Source organism: Gouania willdenowi, chromosome 4 (assembly GCF_900634775.1).
Source record: "Gouania willdenowi chromosome 4, fGouWil2.1, whole genome shotgun sequence".
Taxonomy (NCBI): Eukaryota; Metazoa; Chordata; class Actinopteri; order Blenniiformes; family Gobiesocidae; genus Gouania; species Gouania willdenowi.
The window spans coordinates 20621994-20644089 of record NC_041047.1 but is presented as its reverse complement, the minus strand read 5'-3'; the positions used below and the strand labels follow the sequence as shown (position 1 = coordinate 20644089).

The window sequence follows — 22096 nt, the reverse complement described above, 5'->3', positions numbered from 1 at the left end:
ATAAGAACTGAATGAAATAAATGAATAAATAAATAAATGAAATAAATGTATATATAAGATTTATTAAAAAACAGTGTCTATTCTCTTATTATCCGTGTCGTATTGAAGGTAAACGGGAATTTAAAAAGAAACTTAAATTTAATCTCATTTTAGAACGGCTGTATGTTGAGTGGTTCTGTTTTGTTTTCAGAAAATAATTTCTAAGTATTTTTTCTTTTATTCATGATGATCATAAACGTGTGTCTTAAAATTTCTTATCGGGTATATTATTAATTTATTGTATTTGTAATTTGAAATATCATAGTTGATGTGATTGTTTTTCCTGTATTTTATTGTTGTCTCCCAGGAAGATTAGCTGGTTACTAAGGCACCAGCTAAGGGGGATCCTTAATGAAAACATCAACAACAAAACTCAGAGGTTTTAGATGCAGGATATAATCCAATACTCATTTTTTGCTGATATGCAATATTAATATCAGATCGAGACACCTTTAGTTTGAATTACTCTAGTCCGACTCATATGAAATCAAACATGAGCATAGACTCAACAACATAGATGGAATACTTTACATCTAACATGGTTAAAACGCTGACTCAAACAGATCAATGCTACACTGTAAAACTTACAGCACAAACATGAAGACAAAAACACTGCATCTACGTTGGCCATAAATCATTGTGATGAAGTGGCTAAGCTGGCTAATACTTGTCCTTTAGTAAATGAGTGGATGAGCTAGCAAACCCGAGGCTAACAATGATGAAGTGCTGCTGGCTAACAGATTGCAGCCAATGACTCACTCCAGTAGCAAACTAATCCAAATAATGTGGGAGTAAATGTTGGCGTAATAGGAAATATCTTTGAGGTCATGATGAACAAGAAGCTTGTCTTCAACATGTGGAAAGCAATTCTAAGGTTGCTCCCTACTCGTTTAATAAAAGTATTAGATTTAAAGGAAACCCACATAAGACTAATATTTGATATCATTGAGAACAACAAACTAAATACATGAACTAATCTTAGAATCTAGTTCAAACTTAAAGATGTAAGCTGGGATAAATGGACAAATAATGTGAGTAACGCACATTTTTCCTAAATACATACATCTAGAAATTAGAATTTGAAATGGAATTAATTACAAATGCATAATTTTATTAAAGCCAAATTTAGGAAAACTGTAAACTTTAATTTTAACTTAAAATTAGGACACAAGTTAAGAAAAAACTTCAAACTTTAAAATGAACTCAAATGTAAGCAATCAAAATATAATAGCTAGATTTTTTTTTACTACAATTATGATAAATGATGGCTTTCAATTGCCAACTCTCTTTCAGTTTGTAGGAATAATAATAAAAAAACCTCATCTGAAGAAGTCTGTGTTGGGTTAAATAAACATAAACACATACTTATACATACTAGTATTTATTATTTATGATCTGTGTGCACAGAACCTTGTTTTTATTTAAAAAAGAGAGATATACTCTCACACCATCATAAACTAAGCACGAATGAATAAAGGTCAATATGGGCAACAATCAAGTTGATTGCACGGATCGATATTTGCACTTTTCAGCCATTGTGAAGCCCCTGAGGCAGGGCTGGAACATCGTACCCTTATGATGGAGTTCATCTCTGGAGGGGTGACCTGCTTGGCCCTCTCTATGGCTGCCAGGACCTGCTGCTGGTGCTGGAGGTGGTGGTGTGGGAGGGGGGAGGGGGAGGGGCGGAAAGACAAGGGAAGGAAGGTGAGAGATAATATGAAGACACAGGGAGGAGAGTTAAGCAGGGGGAGAGGTTAGATCAATACCAATAGTCCCAACTGAGAGACAACAACCTGCTCTACCATTTAGTTACACGCACGCACACACACACACACACACACACACAATGTGTGACCCTGGAGGAGGAATGTTCGGTTGGTGTGCTGCAATGGGTGGAGGTCGACCCCCTGGTGGGCAGATAAGAGAGAGCATGGCTTATTCAAACCACAGAGCCGTCTGACACACACACACACACACGCACACGCACACTCACGCAGATGAAAGCGGTCCAAATGGGAGGAAGAGGTGTGAAGGAGGAACTGATTGAATATGGCAGCTGAAGCTTGGGGGCAGGGTGAAAGAAAAAGTCAGGTAGGAAAGAAGGAAGGCAGGAAGCGAGGGATGATGAATGATGGGAGGACTGGGGGTGATGCTGGGCGAGGGGTCAGAGAGGTAATGAGGCTGGAACGAGGGTGATCTCATTCCAGTATGTAAGTAAGGGAGCTGAAGGTCAGAGGGTTAGTGACATCTGTGTGTGTGTGTGTGTGTGTGTGTGTGTACCTCCTGAGACAGGTAGGGGAGGACTTGTGCACAGATCCCGTTCAATCTCTTGACAATCTCAGCCTGTCGTGAGGAAAAAAAGAAGACATAATTCAGTGTGTTATTTCAGTGACAATCAAATCCACTTTAGGTTGAAAATTAACTTGTGGCTAATCATCAAATTAATTCACAGTAAAGAAAATGTTACAACTGTAGAAGATTTTATTTAAACAAGTAACAAAGAGCAAACCGTTTTAAGCTGCCGGCCACAATCCCTAACATTTTCCGAAACTGTAAACCTGTATTTCACACAAAAGTTATCCTTATCCATTACTGATGCAGTGTGACCGCAAAAACACAGCCAAACAATGGTGGATGTTAATTTTGTGGTTTTCCACGGAAACACCATAATACAGGCAAGATTCAATGTCTCGCAGAATGACATGATAACACAAGAATGAAACCAGAACAAAAATGGTATCAAGCAAATCGTGCTTTTCTTGTCCAAAATCTCTGTAAGAATGAAGTAAAAACACTTCTTAAATATCAGAAATACAACTTAAATCATCACAGTCTAACCTTGTATGGTAAATTTACCATAATACCATGAGGTATTTCATAAAGGTTGTGACAAAACCACAAAAACAAACAGATTCTACTTCCTCTGCGTCAGCACAGATTTAAGCCCATCTTTGCCAAATCTGTCAGAAAAGCATTCTGCTATGGTGCCATCTTTGTATTTTTCAATGGAATTCCCAATCTCACATAGCAAAGCATGAAACCGTTCCAAAGTTCAAGTCACATGACCATTTTGTCAACAAACACAGTTTGTGAGTGAGTAAAAAACAAACAAGTGGCAATTTCAACCTTCAACATTCATGAGTAAATTCTCCCGTTTTGCAGAAGACATATCTTTGAGTTATTGATCTGTGAGGCCTACACTTAATGTCTCATGGAGGTGATCTGGCTTGTCGCCTGCAGCTTTAAAGAAGACATGCCTTGAACGTTGAAGTTAAAGCAGAAATGTAGAGTTTCACACAGAGACAGATGTGAAGCTCCACACACAATGGACACAGGTGTTTTCTATTAAAGTGCACAATCAGCCTTCTCAGTGCTTCGATTAGAGAGAGCAGAATGAATGGCAGCTCCTTCATATTGACATTAGATACGCTCTGTATTCCAGCTGGATCCGTTTTTGGAGCTCAACTCCACATTATTATAACTGATGAAACGTTGGCGTCCCAAAAGAGTAAATACAAGCAACAGATTCTATGATCCTGCACCAAAAAGAATAATACAATCCCGCAGGTTTAATGTCCTGATTCTAAGAGGCTAAGGATGTTATTAATAGGAGTGTCCACTGTCCTGATCCAACTTTTTCATTATACAATACCAATATGGCAGCCTTGAGTATTGGACAATACTGATATATCAGCTTATACCAGCTCCAATCATATGTACTATTCTTACTTATTTTGTATTGTGGAATGTTTGAAAAGGCTTGACAAAATTATATTACTTAAACAGAGAACAATAGTCAGTAACAGTAGGTATGAGAAAAAAACTGAAAAAATGACCACTAGCTCTACTCTACAATTGAATACAATAAAAAATACATTTAAAAATGTGACGATATTAGAAATAACATCAAAACCATTAAAAACATACATGAGCTATATACTTTTAAATTGAAAAATAATTATTCAAGTTCACTTCAGTCATTTTTTTATGCAAGTATTTATTTGTCAGCTGTTGGATAGAAGAGTAGAGTGGAGTCTGAAATAGACTGCTTGTATCGAAGTGCTAATAATGGAGATTTTAGATGCAGGCCGATATATTCTGATGCTCTTTTTGCTGATATTACAAGATTACAATTTCATTTAGCAGACGCTTTTATCCAAAGTGACATACAACACGAGAAGTTAGGATTAAAGGACTTGCTCAACATCCCACAGTGATGGCACAGGTTGGATTCAAAGACCCTCATACCCACAAGTCTCACCACAAATATGACGCTAAGATGGTAGCAACAACATTTGCAGCCCAGTTTTTAGATTACTCTGATAATGCTCCACCGGAAAAAGGTGGCTTCCCCTCTCTGGGTCGGTGGAAAGTCCTTGCCTCAAGTGGAGGAGTTCAAGTACCTCGGGGTCTTGTTCACGAGTGAGGGTAGGATGGAGCGTGAGATCGATAGACGGATCGGTGCGGCGTCAGCAGTGATGCGGTCACTGTATCGGACTGTTGTGGTGAAGAGGGAGCTGAGTCGGGGGGCAAAGCTCTCAATTTACCGATCGATGTACGTTCCTACCCTCACCTATGGTAATGAGATTTGGGTAATGACCGAAAGGACAAGATCACGGATACAGGCGGCCGAAATGAGTTTCCTTCGCAGGGTGGCTGGGCGCACCCTTCGAGATAAGGTGAGAAGCTCAGTCAACCGGGAGGAGCTCGGAGTAGAGTCGCTGCTCCTTCACGTCGAAAGGAGCCAGCTGAGGTGGCTCGGGCATCTGTTTCGGATGCCTCCTGGTCGCCTCCCTCGGGAGGTGTTTCAGGCATGTCCTATTGGGAAGAGGCCTCGTGGAAGGCCCAGGACACGTTGGAGGGACTATGTCTCTGAGCTGGCCTGGTGTCGCCTCGGGGTCCCCCCAGAACGGTTGAAGGAGGTGTGCGTGGATCGGGAGGTCTGGGCATCTCTGCTGAGACTGCTGCCTCCGCGACCCGGCCCCGGATAAAGCGGAAGAAGATGGATAGATGGATGGATGATTGTGCTCTACCAATGTAAAGCTTTTTGGAATAAACAAACCTCGTCAGACATTAACCATCCAGCAACTTATTTATATGCATTATTTGGTTTACTGGAAAGAACCAGTGACCGGTCTGTATCTGCATTTCTTTGTTTCATAGAAATACCATATTGCATTCATTAAATCCTTGTTAGATTCAAAATGATTCATTATGGACTACATAACCCATGTTCTTATGAGTATCTAACCTTGACAAACTAAGACAAATGAACCTTGCTACACACATGCACCTGTATATCAGAAGCATCAGATTCCCTCGACTTGGCTCATTAATTAAGTTGCTTGTGTTTAATACTCTTTCTCCAAACCTCCTCGAGGTAATTACACACAGAGCAACAATAACTGATGCAACGCTACAAGCACACGCGCTACTTTTCTCCTTTACGTCATGCACATTCCCAAGTCTCCCCTCTCACGCAGCTCTATTATCACATTAGGTTGGTAATCATCCAATCCGTCTGAGATATGCAAAGCAGCAGTAATTGTGTTAGGGTGTAATTCATGGTGTGATGAGGGGAGAGGGGGCCCTGCTAACTGCCATCAGGGATGCAAAGCACAGTCTCCTATCAGGCACTTCACTCCTACCCGCTCATCACTACACACACACTAAAACAATCTCCCCGACATCTTTAAAACGGCTTTCTAAAAATTCTCGGTGGAACTCGTTTGCACAACCTATCATTCATTCTCTTTGTTGCAGCATTGTATTTTGTCTCTCCCTCTCCTCAAACTCAGCTTCTGTCACTTCTTTATTATCTGTACTCACTCTGTTCTTTTGAATATGTCTTCTTCTCTTGTGTCCCGGTTTAACATCTTTCTTCGCTGTCATTGCCAAGTACAAAAAAAATCCCTATGGAATAGCAGTAATAGAAAATATAAAGTATATAACCATTAAGGTCGACTCAGGGGCTGAGCTGGATCTTGAAGTACCGACGAAAGACATGTTGCATGTCCATTTCAGGGCCATAATGTGTCAATAGCTTGGTTTCCATTACAGATTTTCGCAAAATAAAAGCAATATTTCTAAATGTCAACAAAGTATAATTGTGCTTTGAACATGGGCTTTGAACGTTACTTTGGATAGGAGCCTTGTAACTCCCATGAAATCTCATCCCGAGAGACTTCGCTGCAGAAAGACGGACGCTCAAAGCCTCCTTATAACACTTCCTATTCCTTTGTTGTTTCACGTCTAATGTGGCAGTAATAATTTTAATGTATAATGCTTAGAAATGTCCGAGTCTCCTTTTCTGTCTACACGTACCGCGTGTTTTCTCGGAAAGAAGTGGACATGTGACCAGGTACGTCACGTTCTCTGACGTGTATTTGTAGAAAAGTGTTTCCATGGCGCTTCTGGGACACATTTCAATATCGAAACGTCTGAGATACCTCCTCATGAAAGCGTCAAAACGTTTTAGCAATATTTGAGTGTTTTCAAAGATCAGGTGTTTCCATCACCAGTTTTATTGCGCTATTTAGAGTTTGCGCATTTCCAAGAGTAATGGGAACACAGCTAATACCTCACTCACCAGGAAAACCTACGACTTAAACAACTGGACCAATTATTTCAGGACCCATAATGCATCACATTGTTTGATCTCCAGAGGTTTATTCAGTTTTTTACAGCAGTGATTGCAAAAATGTAGCTTAAAGGCCAGGGTTAGATGAAGAAGACCAAGGTAAAGCATCAGGGCAACAAAGGTGCTTTGTTTTCATGAGCCAAATGTCTTACCCAGCACAAGTTGGATCCAGAATAGACAAACAATCAAACATTCCCTTATTAGTCTCTTATTTTGTTCACTTATAACAAAAAAGTGGCTAATTTCCATTCATTAAGAAACTCCCTATGCCTTGTTGCTTGTTAGGAGCAGTGCCAGCTGCACTAAAACTGAAAATACTGGCATGTGTAATGTTGATTTCTGCTCCTCAACGAGACAAAACAGAGAGATACAGAGTGGAAGGAGGGAGGAAAAGGGTTTTTCTGATTGGAAAAAAGTGAACAAGAGAGAGCAATTGAATGTGTGAGGGGGGAGAGAGGGACACGAGACAGAGGTGGAAGAAAAAATAGGAGAAGATGAAGAGAGACTGGCTCTGTACAATATATCTAGACTTGAATGCTTCTCAACACCCGTTTCCACACATCCCCTTCAATTTCAACTCTCTAATGGAGCCAGCAACTCTCCACGCCTACTCACACGGTGCACAAAGAAATCTAACACATACACACTTGCACACAAATTGCGCACGAATGCACATCACACGTTGGCCAATGAATACGTGGCACCCAAAAAATTGAAGCACATGCACTAATGAAGGGCAGAAAGCAATGAACAAAACAGGGCCAGGATCAATCGACACATGAATCTGTATGAAAATTGTTATTTAACACACACACACGCGCACACACGCACACACACACTTTATTCCTGTTGTTTACTCTGCTCTCTATAACTAACCCCCTTATTCTGGTTTTAGGCATGCTTCAGTGACTGCAGATGGAAAAGATTGGTGCAGAACAATTCCACTCTTTCTTGAGTTTAATGTTTTTGTATACTGCCCTATGTGTTAATCGTCAATTAACACATAGAGGGATTAAAAAAATTAATTCATTTAAAAAAAGAAAAAAGAACAACTACACATGGACAAAATGTTCTTTTTGGTGAGATACCAGGAATAGGTGTGACAGAGTGCACACAATCTAGTGTCACTGTATCCCATCACCCCCCATCTTGTGTAGGTGCATTTTCCTTTGTTTTTTGATATATGCTTGCTGCTACGACTGTCAGTGCGTGTGTGTATGTGTGTGCGCGTGTGTGAATCCATTAGTCAAAATGTGCTTCTTTTCAGCACACCATCAATCGAAAGGTTTTGTGTGGATGAACAGCAACCCAACAAGGTCAACAGTAAGTGCTGGCTCTTCAGAGGCTCATCACACTCTCCCACCTTCGCCTCCAGCATAAACGACTCCCCCAGTATGGGCTGTACTACCTGATACATGGATATTGTCTTAGTAATCCATCCCTGGCACCAAAATCACATCAAAATAAAAACCCTGATTTTTCTTGCGTCGAAGCAAAATCAGACACGGCATGATAAACACATTTTTTTTTCGCAGGCAAACACATGTTGAATGTAGCCACAAAGTGTGGCTTAAAAGGAAATTCTGGGGAAACAAGTATTATTTTTAGTTTTAGTCTAGAGTTAACACACAATAAGTTTACTGAACCACAGTGCTAGAGATATTATAAATCTTTGGTTAAAAGCCATCTTAAAAGCAGCTTTATTTAGATTACAGACATTATGTTGGTGACTTCTTATCTTTGCAAGGCAGTGGTAACATATTTCACTTAGTAACAGAAACACACCTGCAGCTCATCAGCCCATATTAGCTATAGCATGCTAACCTTTGCATATAGATCAGAATGATTTTGCAAATGTAGCGTTTTTATATTTCATGTCACACAACTAATTTTGCCCCTTTATATCAAAACAGAATTTTCTTCCAAACAGCCTCATTTCTACCTTTCAACACCAAAACTACTTGTGATTAGCTAATGTAATAATCCACCCTCTACTCTATCTTGTGACTGCTTTTTAGTAACAAGTGCAATCTAGAACATTTTTGTTTTATGTGAAAGTTTTTATTAGTTGATAAAAAAAAATGTCAGTTTGTCAATTTGTATTCAAGTAAAAACCCTCTTCCACCCCAATCAGCCTGCATTGTGTTCTCCATGTTACAATGTTTACTGCATGTTCTTCAGAATAGGAAAAAATTTAATTTATAATTAAAAAGTTTATAAAATGTTTTCTTAATAAAAGCCAAGATGCCAACTTTTATTTCACAAGAGTCCTGCTGTTTCCTACTATAGTTATTTGTTCCACTCAGGTTTTATTTTACATTACACAATAATAAACAATGTAAGTTAAACCACTGTTGATAAACAAATCCTTTTTTTACTTTGTCTATAAAGGCTCGTGTACTAGCCATATTTACAACACCAATCGTGTATTATGTAGTATTACCAATAAAAAAAAGACGTGAATATTCACTCAAAAACACCATTAAAATACTTAACTGAAGATTTCTATTACTTGGGGCAGAACTAATGTGCAGCAGGCATTTTCCGCAAGACGTGATGTAAACATAGATTCGATTTTAGCTGTGGTAAGTCAACAAACAGTGTTCTGTAGTGTGAATGAGTGTGAATGATTATCTGTTCAAGCCAGAGAAGGATAAGGCTTGTGAGAACAATGATTGTCACTTTCTAGTGATTCAGAGAAGGAAAATGTCAGCAGAGATGGGGGTCATGGCAGATCCAAAGTGGCTAGCATCACATGGTGCTAATGTGGACTGTGCTCCAAAAAGCATGCACCATACCTGCATGGTTCAAAATGGCATTTTTTTATGCTTACCAAACAAAGTTCTCTTCCTCAATCAACACTCAAATAACTCCAAAACAAGCATAATAATTCAAGATCAAACAATGTTAATTATAAAATACGACGATGGCACATCGCTATCAGCACATCACTGACTGAGCCTCTATTAATATACACAACCTCTTCATAAAGCTTGCAATTAAAGTTCACAGCAAGTACCTTTAAAGGTAAAGGTTCAGTGTTTGCTCTCTCCACATGAACATCAGACTTGGTGTGTTTCTGCGATTTACTTATTTATTTACTCCACTATTGTTTGATTGTTTCTACGCTCATTGCATAATTTCTTTTGTTTTCAGATATTTTCCTTTCTTCATTTAATTTTGTTTCTCTTCTCTCTTGTGGTGAACGCCAACTCCTATAGGACCGTCTCCCACTTAGATGGCCAGTGAGGCGTGCTACGACATGCACAAATAAAGCATTCAGATTTTGCCCATTAACTTTGCTGAGCACTGGACTATTTACAGCCACTCTATATCAAAGTGACAAATTGGTTACTGACAAATAAGTCATTTTTATAGCAGCAACACGACCCCCAAGGGTGATTAAATCATCTGGGAGTCACAAGTTGCGTAAGCAGTAAATATTTAAAGAAAATGCAGAAGCTTTAGGCTTTAATATCTCTCTTTATTTTACACATATTGTGCGTTGAGTTTACCAAGACCACCAAGTATACTAAATTTAGTCTTTGCAGAGACGGATACCTACAAATGTGAAAAAAATACTTTACATATTTCTTAATAAAGACATAGGAGAAAAAGATCAAGCACTTTCACCTAGAGCACTAACAAACACAATTTTGGAGAATAAAAGAAGAAGAATGCGCAGTTCATTTTTCTGCTTTGACTCCATCAACATGCACGCCCCTCAGTTTGAGTCCAGTTTGTCTTGTGAGGCATCCTGCTGTGCTCCAATTTCCTTCACACAATCTGCTCCAGCCATACATAGGAGCCGTTCAATGGGAGTGGAGCGTGTATCCTGGGAAAACTAAAAATAGGCTTACCTGTTTGTGCATCTCAATATTGAGCCCGTAGGACATCTCATAGTACTAAGAAGAAAAAAGGACACAGAAAAAATAAAGGATTAGGATAATCTCAGGAGCTCTGTCCTAACATTTTGTTACATTTGAAAGAAAGTACTAGATGTGATCAATAAATCTGAAAAAAAGCTTTTCAGCTGCTGCAATGAACTAACTAAAACCTATATCCAACCATAAAAAAGCTTATTATCTCTAAACAGAGGAAAGCCTATAATAAGACACTCCAGTTTGGATCAATATTTTTCAAACTGTGGTCTGTAGACCACTGATGGTCCGTGAGCATCTCCCAATATCCTGTATGCATCTTTAACTACTTGTATTTTGTCTCTCATAGTTGAGGTATACCTATGATGAAAATTGCAGGCCTTGCTCATCTTTTTAAGTGGGAGAACTTGCACAATTGGTGACTGACTAAATACTTTTTTGCCCCACTGTATTTCTATACTATTTTATACTAATATGTCTTAAACATTTGTATATTTATAGATAATTTCACTTATAATGCATTTTATTTGAATTATATTTGAGAAAGTTTAAGTTTTTATTGTGTGTGATGTGTTAATTTCAAAAAGAATATAAGCAGTTCTTTTTACCCAATTTATTTTTCTTTTGTTTTTAACCAATTAGTAGACATTTCAGACAATCCCATTTTAATTCCAGGTGGGGTCCCGACTCAAAGGTTGAAAACACTGTCCTAACCACATCAATCCTAAAGTTCTCAACCTTTGTTGACAAGAGATACAAAAAACTGAAATTGGAAAAGGCCTTCTATTAGGTTGTAATTGGGAAAATGTTGAAAAGGTTTTTGTTTAGAGGAATAAAAAACATTATTTTATCTGTAATTAAATTAGTTTTTTTTTTTTGTAGTAATTTGTGATGCACTGAAAATTTGGCCACCAATTACTTTCAGTTTTTGGCTCTAACACTTATCTGCTGCTACAAAATACTAAAACTGCTTTACAATAAACACACTGCATAGTGCTATCTTTTTGTTTGGTGTGTAATGATGCCACACTTCCATTAGCTGTATTTTTATTTTAAATTAAATTAAATTTAAAGTTAAATTTTTTGCTGCTTTCTATAACCAAGCAACGGTTCTATAGCGGAAGTAAGGGCAGCGATGCTTAAAGTATAAAAAACAGAACCAGTGGATCCAGGAACACAAATTAAGCAAAGCATCAACTCAGGTAATACGCATCAACTCCTTTTCTTAATCTGTTTAGTCGGTTTAATTGACAAATCATGTTAGCGATACCTATTCTATATTCCTATTGACTTGAAAAAGTCATATCAGGGCAAGGCAAGGCAAATTTATTTGTATAGCACATTTCAAGGCAACTCAATGTGCTTTACATGATAAAACATTCAATTGTTTAAAATCAATAAGAACATTTAAAATATTCAGTAAAATCAATTCAAATCATCAACAAACACATTACATCAACAACATAACCAAAAATCTCTCTCTCAATCATATGCAGTAGAGAAAAAAGTGCCTTTAACTTCGATTTAAAAATGTTCACATTGGATGCTGACTTCAGGTCTTCTGGCAGTTTGTTCCACTTCTTTGCAGCATAACAACTAAAAGCAGCATCACCATGTTTACTGTGAACTCTATCAAGATATCAAGAGTCTGTCCAGAATTTAGTTTTGTTTTAAGTCAATAAAAGTATCACTTTTTTCCTTTGCAAAAATATTGTATCGTAATGTGAGCCCATTATCGCCGATCCTACTGTATCGTCCCACATTACTACTAATAACTGTTACAGCTCCAATTAAATTTTTCTGGAAGTCAAATAATAAAAAGTCAAGCAGCTTGAATGTATGACGAGTGAGCAACATAACTAAAAAAGAGCCACTTCTATTTTAGTGAAAAGGTCAAAGTGGAGAGGCATTGGAGCTGTGTGTGTGTGTGTGTGTGTGTGTGTGTGTGTGTGTGTGTGTGTGTGTGTGTGTGTGTGTGTGTGTGTGTGTGTGTGTGTGTGTGTGTGTGTGTGTGTGTGTGTGTTAGTGTTATGGTGTGTGAGATTTTGTGCGTGTGTTCTTTGTAATTAGAGGACCACCTTCATGGCGTCAACCCTGTTAATCATCCACTGTGTCTCCTGGGAACTTCACTCAACACACAACAACACGCAGATTAAAGACATGCATGTATCTGTGCACATGCCTCGAGCCACACGCACGCACACAAGCTGCCTAAAGTAATTACAGCACTGGGGAAATGGAGGTGCGGCAGAGAGGAGGTCGCTGTGGGAAACAAAACTTGGCCTGGCACTTATGGAGTGGAAAAACAATTGAGAGGGTGCACGCGTGCATTCATAATGTGTGTGTTTAGAGCAGATTAGGCCTTAGGAGGGTTCACCAGCACAATCATTTTCGAACCCAAATGTATAGGTTACAGCTAAGGACTGTTAATACCGATTATTTTATTTATATCTATAGAAATTGGGGCTGAACAATTTAGAAAAATAATCTAATTGCGATTTTTTTTCCTCAATATTGCATTTGCGATTTAATATGCGATTATTTTTCCAAGGGCCTCTTGTCATGTATTTTTCAATGAACACAAGCAATAAATTAATCTGTTTCATAATAAACAATTTCAGAATTATATCAACTTTAAATAAATATAAAATGTACATTTTAAAGCACAGATTACAACAATAAAGCAAACAAATCTGTGGCTTTACCTCTTCAACATCTCTAACTAACTTCACGTTTCATGAAACATGTGGACTGAACTTCTTAAATACACTCTGAACTTATCAAGACAGTACAAGAAAGAAAAAAAAAAAAACTGCAGCCTTTGCGATTAGAAAAATCGCGTTTTATAATATCTCGATAATGTCGCAAATGCAATTAATCGTTCAGGCCTAATAGAAATCCATGCATCTTGATCACATGACCATATTAAAACAACACAGCGGCCATTGGGGACAGGAACTGTTTCTCTCAGTGGCACAAATAATTGAAGGCTTTTAATTGTGATGTTTTGTTAACAGTTTTAGATGGTTTGTGGAAAAACGCCTGAGGCATTTCCTGTTTTTAATTTTTTTTTAGAATGCAAATAGTTGCTAATAACTTTTTTTGTAAACTTGTACATATGTTTTTGATAATTACACTTTATATTTGCATTCCGATTCATCAAATGGATTCGTTAAACATATTTATGTTTTTCACAGTAAAAAGACCAGTTTTTTCTACTCGGATTTGATGTTTTTGTGTGATTTTAAGTCCACTGTGTTTATACAGTATGTCAATGAACAATAAATTATGAATTTATACAGCTGAAGTTGTGCTGAAAAGAATGATGCCAAACAAGGCAAGCTGAACCATTATTATGGTGAGATGTAAAGGTAAAATCAAAAGTAGTCAAAAACAGCCAGTTATACACTGGACTCCAGAGCTCAGAAACATTTGATTTACGCCTCGTCAACATGCTGCCATTAATATGGCTGTGGTTCTTAAAAAAAATCCACTTCTGACCAAAAACATGGCACTTTTTAATGTTAAAAATCTGTTTTCTTTTTAATTCTGTGTGGTTCGTGTGAGTCAGTGTGTGTGTTAATTTCTTTCCTCTGATGGTGAGAGCAGCGGGGCAGCACAGATTAGATGCAATTAAAGGCAGTCAGAGGATCAATTAGAGGCAAAACATCAGACAGCTACGGCCAGTAACAATGTGATTAGCCCTGAGGTGGAGCAGAGAGCAGGCTAACACATCTGTGAGTGGAAGTTTGTGTTTGGACTTGTGTTTGTGTGGGAAAAACACAGGGTGAGCACAGAGAAAATGAAGAGGGTGGGGTAGAGAGGAGTCCTAGTAGCATGGAGGGGTCGAGCCATGTGGGAATTAACAGGGTCGTATGACACTTTTAAAGGTCCCATATCATGCTATTTTTCACCCATCTCCATTTGTTCTAAGAACACCAAAAACATTGTATTTGAGGTTTATTTTCCCAAACTCGCCTGTTTTCCAGAGTTTTAGCCTCTGAAAAGTCAATTTCTGAGCAACTCTACACAAACAGGCTGTTTTGCGTCCTACTTATTGCATATTCATGAGTGGGCGTGTCTATAGACGGGATACTGACTTCCTCCTCCCCGCACGGTGATGTAGGGCCAGAGGACGGCCCGCCCTCCTCCCACCCACTCCGTAGCTGAGCACATGCTGATTTATAAACATGAGACAGAGCGTGGGGGCGGGGCGTTCACCGGTACATACATAGACTGTAGAAAATACATACATAGCACTGCGCGAGGGACACTGACATGCTCACCTTCGTGGGCGACTCTGTTTACATGTCACTCATGGCAGAGAGCTTCCTGGAGGCGCGGCTTCTCCAGCTCAGTGCCGCGTCAAATTCATCATCAAAGTGGGAACGCGTCATCAAATTGGAGCAAGGTGTTTGGGCTCACCCTGCAGTAAGAAAGATGGGCCCTTTAAGACTTTGATGCATGTATGGTTTTTGAAAGGGTGTATTTGTACTGTTGCTGTACGGACAATCCCTATTGCTATTGGTACGGTTACCAAAGTACAAGTACGTAGGATCTTAGGGTTAGGTTATAACCCAATATTGTGACAATTTAGGGTTAGGATTACGGTAAGGTTTAGGGTAAGGGTTAGGTTATAACCCAATATTGTGACAATTTTTAGAGTTAGGGTTATGGCTAGGTTTAGGGTAAGGTTTAGTCTTAGTCACACAACCTAAACTGGCCAATGAATGACCTATCACATGACCTAGACTGGCTAAATAGGGGCGCTGCATACGGATAGAATGTTGGTATACGGCAACCGTACGGATAGCCACTGCCTTTTTTAAAAAAAACTCAGATCGTGTCTGGTAAAAAAATTCTTCAAATACAGAATTACAAAAGACAGCACCCATCCCATTAGTGTGACTCACCATGATATAATGGCGTTGCATCTCTGACTTCTCAGTGGCCAACTTGTCACACTCAAGCTTCAAACTGCAGATGGAAAAAGAGAGAGGAGCACATTTTGTTATTCAGCTCTACATTTTCCTTAAAAGTGCTGACAGACAATTTCATCATTACCTCTACCTCTACTTGTCCTCACTTTAATCATTACTTCTACCTCAATCATCATCATCATCATCATTGTCGTCGTCATCATCATCATCACCACCCCCACCTCTTTTTTTTTTCATCATCACCGACGTCATTTCCATTTATATCATAATTGTCAGCTCAATCATTGTCATGACCACTGGCATTCTCCTCACCTTTACTAGTTAGTGGAAGTGTTGGCGAGCAAATACTAGCTAATCCCGAAGCTGGTGAGACGACACAATTTTGATCAGATAAAGACAGTCTAGGCCTCATACATCAATAAATCAAAGATTATCTGCACAAAGAAGAAAAAAGATGTAAAAGATTGTTTTCATCTCCACTGTAAACACTTTTATTGTCATTATAGGAAAAGTTCAATTAAAGTACAAGACTAGTTATAGATTTAGCTTTTTGTTTTTACATCAGGGGTCACCAAAACGGTGCCTGCGGGCACCAGGTAGCCCGCTTGGACCATATGAGGTGCCCTCAGGAGCTCTAGTCACCAATAAGCTCCATCTAAAATCTGATTTAATTGTATTTATATATTTACAAAACGTGACAATTTATATAATTCAGTTTTGTTTAAGTCCGTTTTGTAAAAAGGGGAGTCCCAAGAAGAGCAAGCGCTTATGTACAGGGACCCACTGTTAAAATACCAATGTATCCAAAATACAGAACAACCAAATACAGAATTACAAAAGAAAAACAAAATTTAACAAAAATTCACCCACCCTGCACCCACCATCAAGATCACATTTACAAAACAAAAGGAAGCCTGTGAAATTAATCCATCCAGTCTCTACACATCACAATATTCAAATCAGATTGACATAATTACATCTTCAAGATATCTCATACATTCAAGGGCCAGACCAAAATGTGACCAATGTGAATAATCAGCCATATTGGGTTTTATTATACTAGTACAGTGCCCATTGGAAGTATGCATTCATGTGGGAGCATAAGGGTTGCGGGTGCAATTATCCTGGTTTAATTCTATGAGACATGTGCATGACTATATCATCACTTTTATATTTTTTTGTTTGGTGTATTTTTCTGTAACGTATGTTTTTTTTGAGTCATGTGTATTTGTGTATCTGTCTGTTGTCTTTTTGTGCATAAATGTTTGCTGTTTTTTTTTAATTTATTTATTTTATTTTTTTTTTGTAATGTATGTTTTTTGTAGTCATGTGTATTTTTGTATCTTTCTGTTGTGTTTTTGTGAATTTTTTGTATAATTATTGTTTTATTGCCATTGTAGTGTGATTCTGGAGTCATTTTGTGTGTAAATATTTAGTTTTATGGTTTTTTAGTATAAATATTTAGTTTTGTGTATTTTGAGCCATTTTCATATTTTTAATGCAGATTAATGCGTAGCTATCAACACAGCAGCCATTGCCGTCAATCACTTCCAGGTGAGGTCCGTCCAGTCTAAAAGGGCTTTATTTTCAGGTGCAAAATAAAACAGCGTGTGTGGTTTAATTCTATGGGACATGAACATGATAAATGTGTTTTTTGTTGTTTTTTTTTTTTACTCACTTTTATATTTTTTTGTTTGGTGTATTTTTCTGTAATGTATGTTTTTCGGAGTCATTATGTGTATTTGTGTATCTTTCTGTTGTGTTTTTGTGCATTTTTTGTATAATATAGTTATACAAAAACTACATGAGTAAGTAAATTAAAGTATTATCTACAATTCGGCTGTTTTTTTTAAAAAACAAAAATAATTTTTTACCTTTGAACCGAGAGGTCAGAGCTTAGCTTCCATGCACGGCACCACAGAGAATCCGCAGTTTTCCAGATGGAGTATTGAACGGGTTGGGAAAGTTGTCTGCAAAAGACTCACCAGTGGCTGACGGTTTCAAATAATCTATTCAGAGAGCTCCCGTGTCTCGGTCTAAACTATCTTCTTCTCTATCGCTCGTGTGTTTATAGTCCATGTCTGCTTGGCTGTGTGCGCAGCGATTGGCTCTGGCCGCACACGTGACTCTTGCTCGTGTCAGGAGCTGTGTAGTGAAATAGATATAAATGGTGCGCTAACGCCCCCTCACACCCTGAGGTCAAAAGATGAAAAAGTTTCATTTCGGGGCCGTCCAGAATTGAAATAATATTAAAATAAACTTTTTGAAATGTCCAAATTACTCGAAAATAACAGATACACACACTTGGGGTATTTGGAACCCGTTGACTAAGTTTCAGGTCGAAACTCGCACCGCGTCAGGGAGATATTTTCTCCACACACACACACACACAGACGTTCCTTGCTTTTACAGGTAGATATAACGTAGCAATAAACTTTGCTTAAAAAGCTTTTTAAATATGTTAAGAGAGTGTGTTTCTTGTATAGTGCTATCAATTTCGTTCCAAGATTCAAACTCACAAAGATAAATATATATGTCAGATGCAGTCAGTACTTAGTAAAGTTAAACACTGCTGATAATGTTTTAGTATTAAATTAACCATGTTAAAATGTTTATGTTTACTGAAACACTGGGGCAAATGTTTTTAAGTGTTGCAGATCTGATGTATGGTCAGTGGTATGCTATATATAATATGATATATACAGTATAAGATACATCTTTAAAAAGAAAAGTGTGTTTTCTATAAAAAAATTTAATGAAAATTAAACAACTGCATAAATTAGGAGAAATAAAGTGTTTCATGTTAAAACCAGAACATTTCCAACCTTTTTAAGTTACTGCTAGCCTTCTTCATTATCTTATCCTCTAATTAAAGTGAAACCATGAACATTTAGTTCAGTACCTATGAAGTAGCTCACAGTTTCAGAAAGGTTGGTGACCCCTGGTATAACCATCTATAGACACCCCACTTTCCTCCAACAGTCCAAAAACCTGTCTGTTATGCTAATGTGTGATTTGAAATAGAACATGAATGTGCTTCTGAAAGATCGTCATATTATTAGCCCTGTGATGGACTACTTCCTATTACCGTTTTCCATGAGTATCCTGTCACACCTTTAGGATTATGAGGTAATGATGGGATAACGCTTTCTGTTCTGTTCCGTCTCACCCTAACCTTCACACAAACTCATGAGTACACTGAAGTCCTTTCTTACTTTGTAAAGAATAACCTGCTTGTAGCTCAGCCTTTTGTTAATTAAGCAAAATAAATTAAAGCTGGAGCCAATTCCTGCATTTAACTAACATTTGTTTTTGTAGGTGGAACCCTAGGCAGCTTCCCTATAACAAACCATAAATAAATATGATTGCTTTTCAAAGCACCTTCTTATCCTGATGAAGCCGACATAAGACATCAGGTCTGAGCAGCTTCTGCCAATCCAAAATGCACCTTATCTCAGCTATATAAAACCTGGCTTCACTGTATAACTGCGTAGGCTGTGTGGCGGGTTGTCATGACGACAGGCCTCCCCACTGCCAGCCTACCTGGGATTGGCTCCGTGCCTCCTCTGAGTGGTGCTGAGCAGCCCCGGGCCTGAAGCACTGCTCTCAAACGACACTTTGATGGAGTTTTATTGGTGATTCTTCCGTCTCTAAATCGCTCCTGCTGTCATCTTTATTTTGAATTATGTATTCCCTGATCTATTTATGCATGTGCGCAAGGGGAGGGGGGGGAAGTGAACTGAAGGGAAGAACAAGGGGGTGGGGAGGGGAGGGGAGAATGGGAAGAGGAAGACTGCAACAGCTACAAAGCTCGCTACTATACCAATGGGAACGCCTGCGGTAGATTTGCCTTTTAAAGTATTCAGCAACAGACAAGCGCGGCGCAGCAGCACGTCACTACAAAGCCTCGTTTGTGGCTGTCAATTCCCCCACCCCCTCCATCCCAGCCCCCCTCCTGAGTCAATAAGCACTGTATGCATGTTTTGTACGCTCAGACAGAAAAAGGTATTCTTTCAACTGTGCCCCAACTCTCTGAGGGGGGTTAAACGGTGCCACTCGCTGTTATGGAAATTACGAAAACCAAAGGCGGGAGGGAAAAGATGAGCAGGGCGTCAGTGCAGCTTCACAGTCTTCCAGCAACAAGAACGATCAGACCAGAGCTGGGATTTTGCACACATTATGTTAGGCTTTCATCTGCTTTTGCCTGTCTGTGTAGCCAGCAGAGGAAAAGCCCATAGAAGGTTTGGGGAGTACAAGTATAGAGGCACAAACCACCTCAGGAAGGAAGGCAGGCTTCAAAGACTCGCTTAGAGAGGATTTCACACTGAGAGGCAGACCCTGTGGTATCACTGATATCAAACAGACCAGTGAAGGTCGGACATTGGAAGTATCTCTGACTAACAGAACTGATGAAGAGATTAAGCAGTAAAGACAGATCAATCGCTGAAGGTAAACGAGGTCCTGAGAGTCGACAAATATTTCCTCGTTTGGCAATGCAGTGGTATATCTAATGTTAATGGTAGCCGAGAGGCACAAGTTTCCATCATTTCAACTAAACTATTCTGTTTATATTTTTCATGGCTGCTTTAAAAGTAATTAAAAATCCTCATACTGGGATACAATCACAACATGTATGTGCAAAATATTGAATCCTTCAAAACATCAAAAAACAAAACAAATCTTATACACTTTTGGACAACTTTTTTTATCTACTCAATGCAGCCAAGGCCCATTTTGGCTTCAGAGCTAATTTATAGTAACTGAAGGTGTTATAGGGCATATCACCTTCCTCGTAAATTTTGATGTGTGTATATTGTGACAGAAACAAAGAGTTCAAGCAGATTTGCTGGCTGCCAACTGATTATGCAAATGTCTTGTTTAACCCAATCTCAGTTGCTGGAAATTGTTATCTGATGATTGCAGAGCTCATTCAACAACAATGAATTATTAGAAACCTATTCAAATTGAACTTTGTAGTGAATCGTGGTGAGACGTCTAGTTGAAAAGATTACTTAAAAGAAGTGTATATGGCCAATATTCAGGTATACTGTGGCCGTTCATATATAAACTACCAGGGGTTACAAAGTGTGCATAAGAAATATTTATTCAACCGATACGTCACCAGCAGAAACATAAAATGTTGACAAACTCCAGAATGGAACATTTAGTTAGTTTACTACCATTTTTGATGTAGTTTGTTCCCAGTATTCCCCAGTGTTATCAGAAAGAAGTAAAAAAAACACTTACATGCATCAGTCTCTGTGACTCCCCATCCCACAATGCAATGCAGTGCAAATGACACATTTTCAAGTGGCAATTTTCCTTTAATTTTGAGGTAAATTATGTTGAATTTATTGATTTATGAGGCGTTCACTGATTTTATCTAATATAATAATTATTGTGGGTAGCAGCTTTTAGAATGCCAGTTATGGCATGACCCATGGGGAGTTTGTTCTGATTCCCAGTGAAGCCATAAATAGTTTTGTGTAAAAATTCATACAGAAAATTCCACAAACTCTTATAGTTAACCTTTTTTCAGGTTGTGAAGAGTCTCCCAATGTTTTAATCGCTCGTAATTGTGGACATCAATAAATAAACTAAATGCTGCAATGCTATTTTAATCCCTCATCAGGTTTCTCAAGTATAGCCTTAAGAGTCGTAAAATGCTTCAGCAGTTAAAAGCTATTTTTAAACAATCCTTTCCACTGAGTGGTCATGCATGCATTTTGCAGTGAATAATTTCATTTAGTGGATTCCAGCAAAGTGCAAGTCATTAAAGATATATTGCAGTTGTGTTTCTTGCTTCATCGCGGCAGCTGTGACATACTGTAGATGTGTGCAATAAAGAATAACAATTATCCTTGGTCTCTTTATTATCTAGTCACAACTACAAGCCTCTTATTGGATAACTTTTACCTTTCTGATTGCAACAGTGTTTAAGTGTTTTGTCACCTGTGGTACTGTGCTTGAAGGAACTGGAACTCATCCTTGATCCTGTCGCAGGAGTCAGAAGTCGTGAATTTCAGCTGCTGCGATGAGGCCTGCCAAAGATGTAAAAAAAAAAAACACCAGAGAGAGAAAACTGTCAGAAATGCACAGCATGAGAGAAGCAAGTAAAAATCAGAACCAAAACAAGAAAAAAAAAAAAAAAAAAAAAAAAAAAAAAATCATGTCCTTGCCTCAGTCGCATTGCTTTGAAAATGGTTGCCAATAACGTACTTTATTCAAATGTAGAAAAACCCAAGCAGATTCTAGAATGTGTGTTCCTTGTTCTTGTCAAAATTTTAATTTTACCGTGAGTAGGGGTGTGTTATACATTTCAGTCGGTCTGATAAAATAAACTTGTACAGGCCAGAACTGTAAACCCAACACTTTAACATTAAGAGCTTTCATCACACTCCATTGCAACCCTCTTTAGACATAACCCAGACTCAGTCTGTCCTTGGTCTGTCACCAGCAGCATTCTTACAGCATTATAGCATCCAGCTTTTGTAGGGTTCACACACTGTGGCTCACCTAACCAACCATTCACAGAGTATCTTCAACTGTTTTAAGATAGCTTAACAAAGGCAATACTGGCAATCCTTTTGCTTGCT

The 22096-nt window shown here is 38.4% G+C and overlaps 1 protein-coding gene across 2 annotated transcripts in view; it reads right to left on the bottom strand.

Moving 5' to 3' along the window:
* Positions 1-22096, bottom strand: part of tle5 (TLE family member 5, transcriptional modulator) — a 47511-nt gene that overhangs the window by 3893 nt on the left and 21522 nt on the right. For both annotated transcript variants that reach the window (XM_028444446.1, XM_028444447.1), the window contains exons 2-6: positions 21453-21541; positions 15474-15537; positions 10540-10584; positions 2320-2382; positions 1611-1685 (exon numbers count right to left, since the gene is read on the bottom strand). In XM_028444446.1, coding sequence (XP_028300247.1) covers positions 1611-1685; positions 2320-2382; positions 10540-10584; positions 15474-15537; positions 21453-21541 — 336 coding nt within the window. The remainder of the gene's footprint in view (positions 1-1610; positions 1686-2319; positions 2383-10539; positions 10585-15473; positions 15538-21452; positions 21542-22096) is intronic.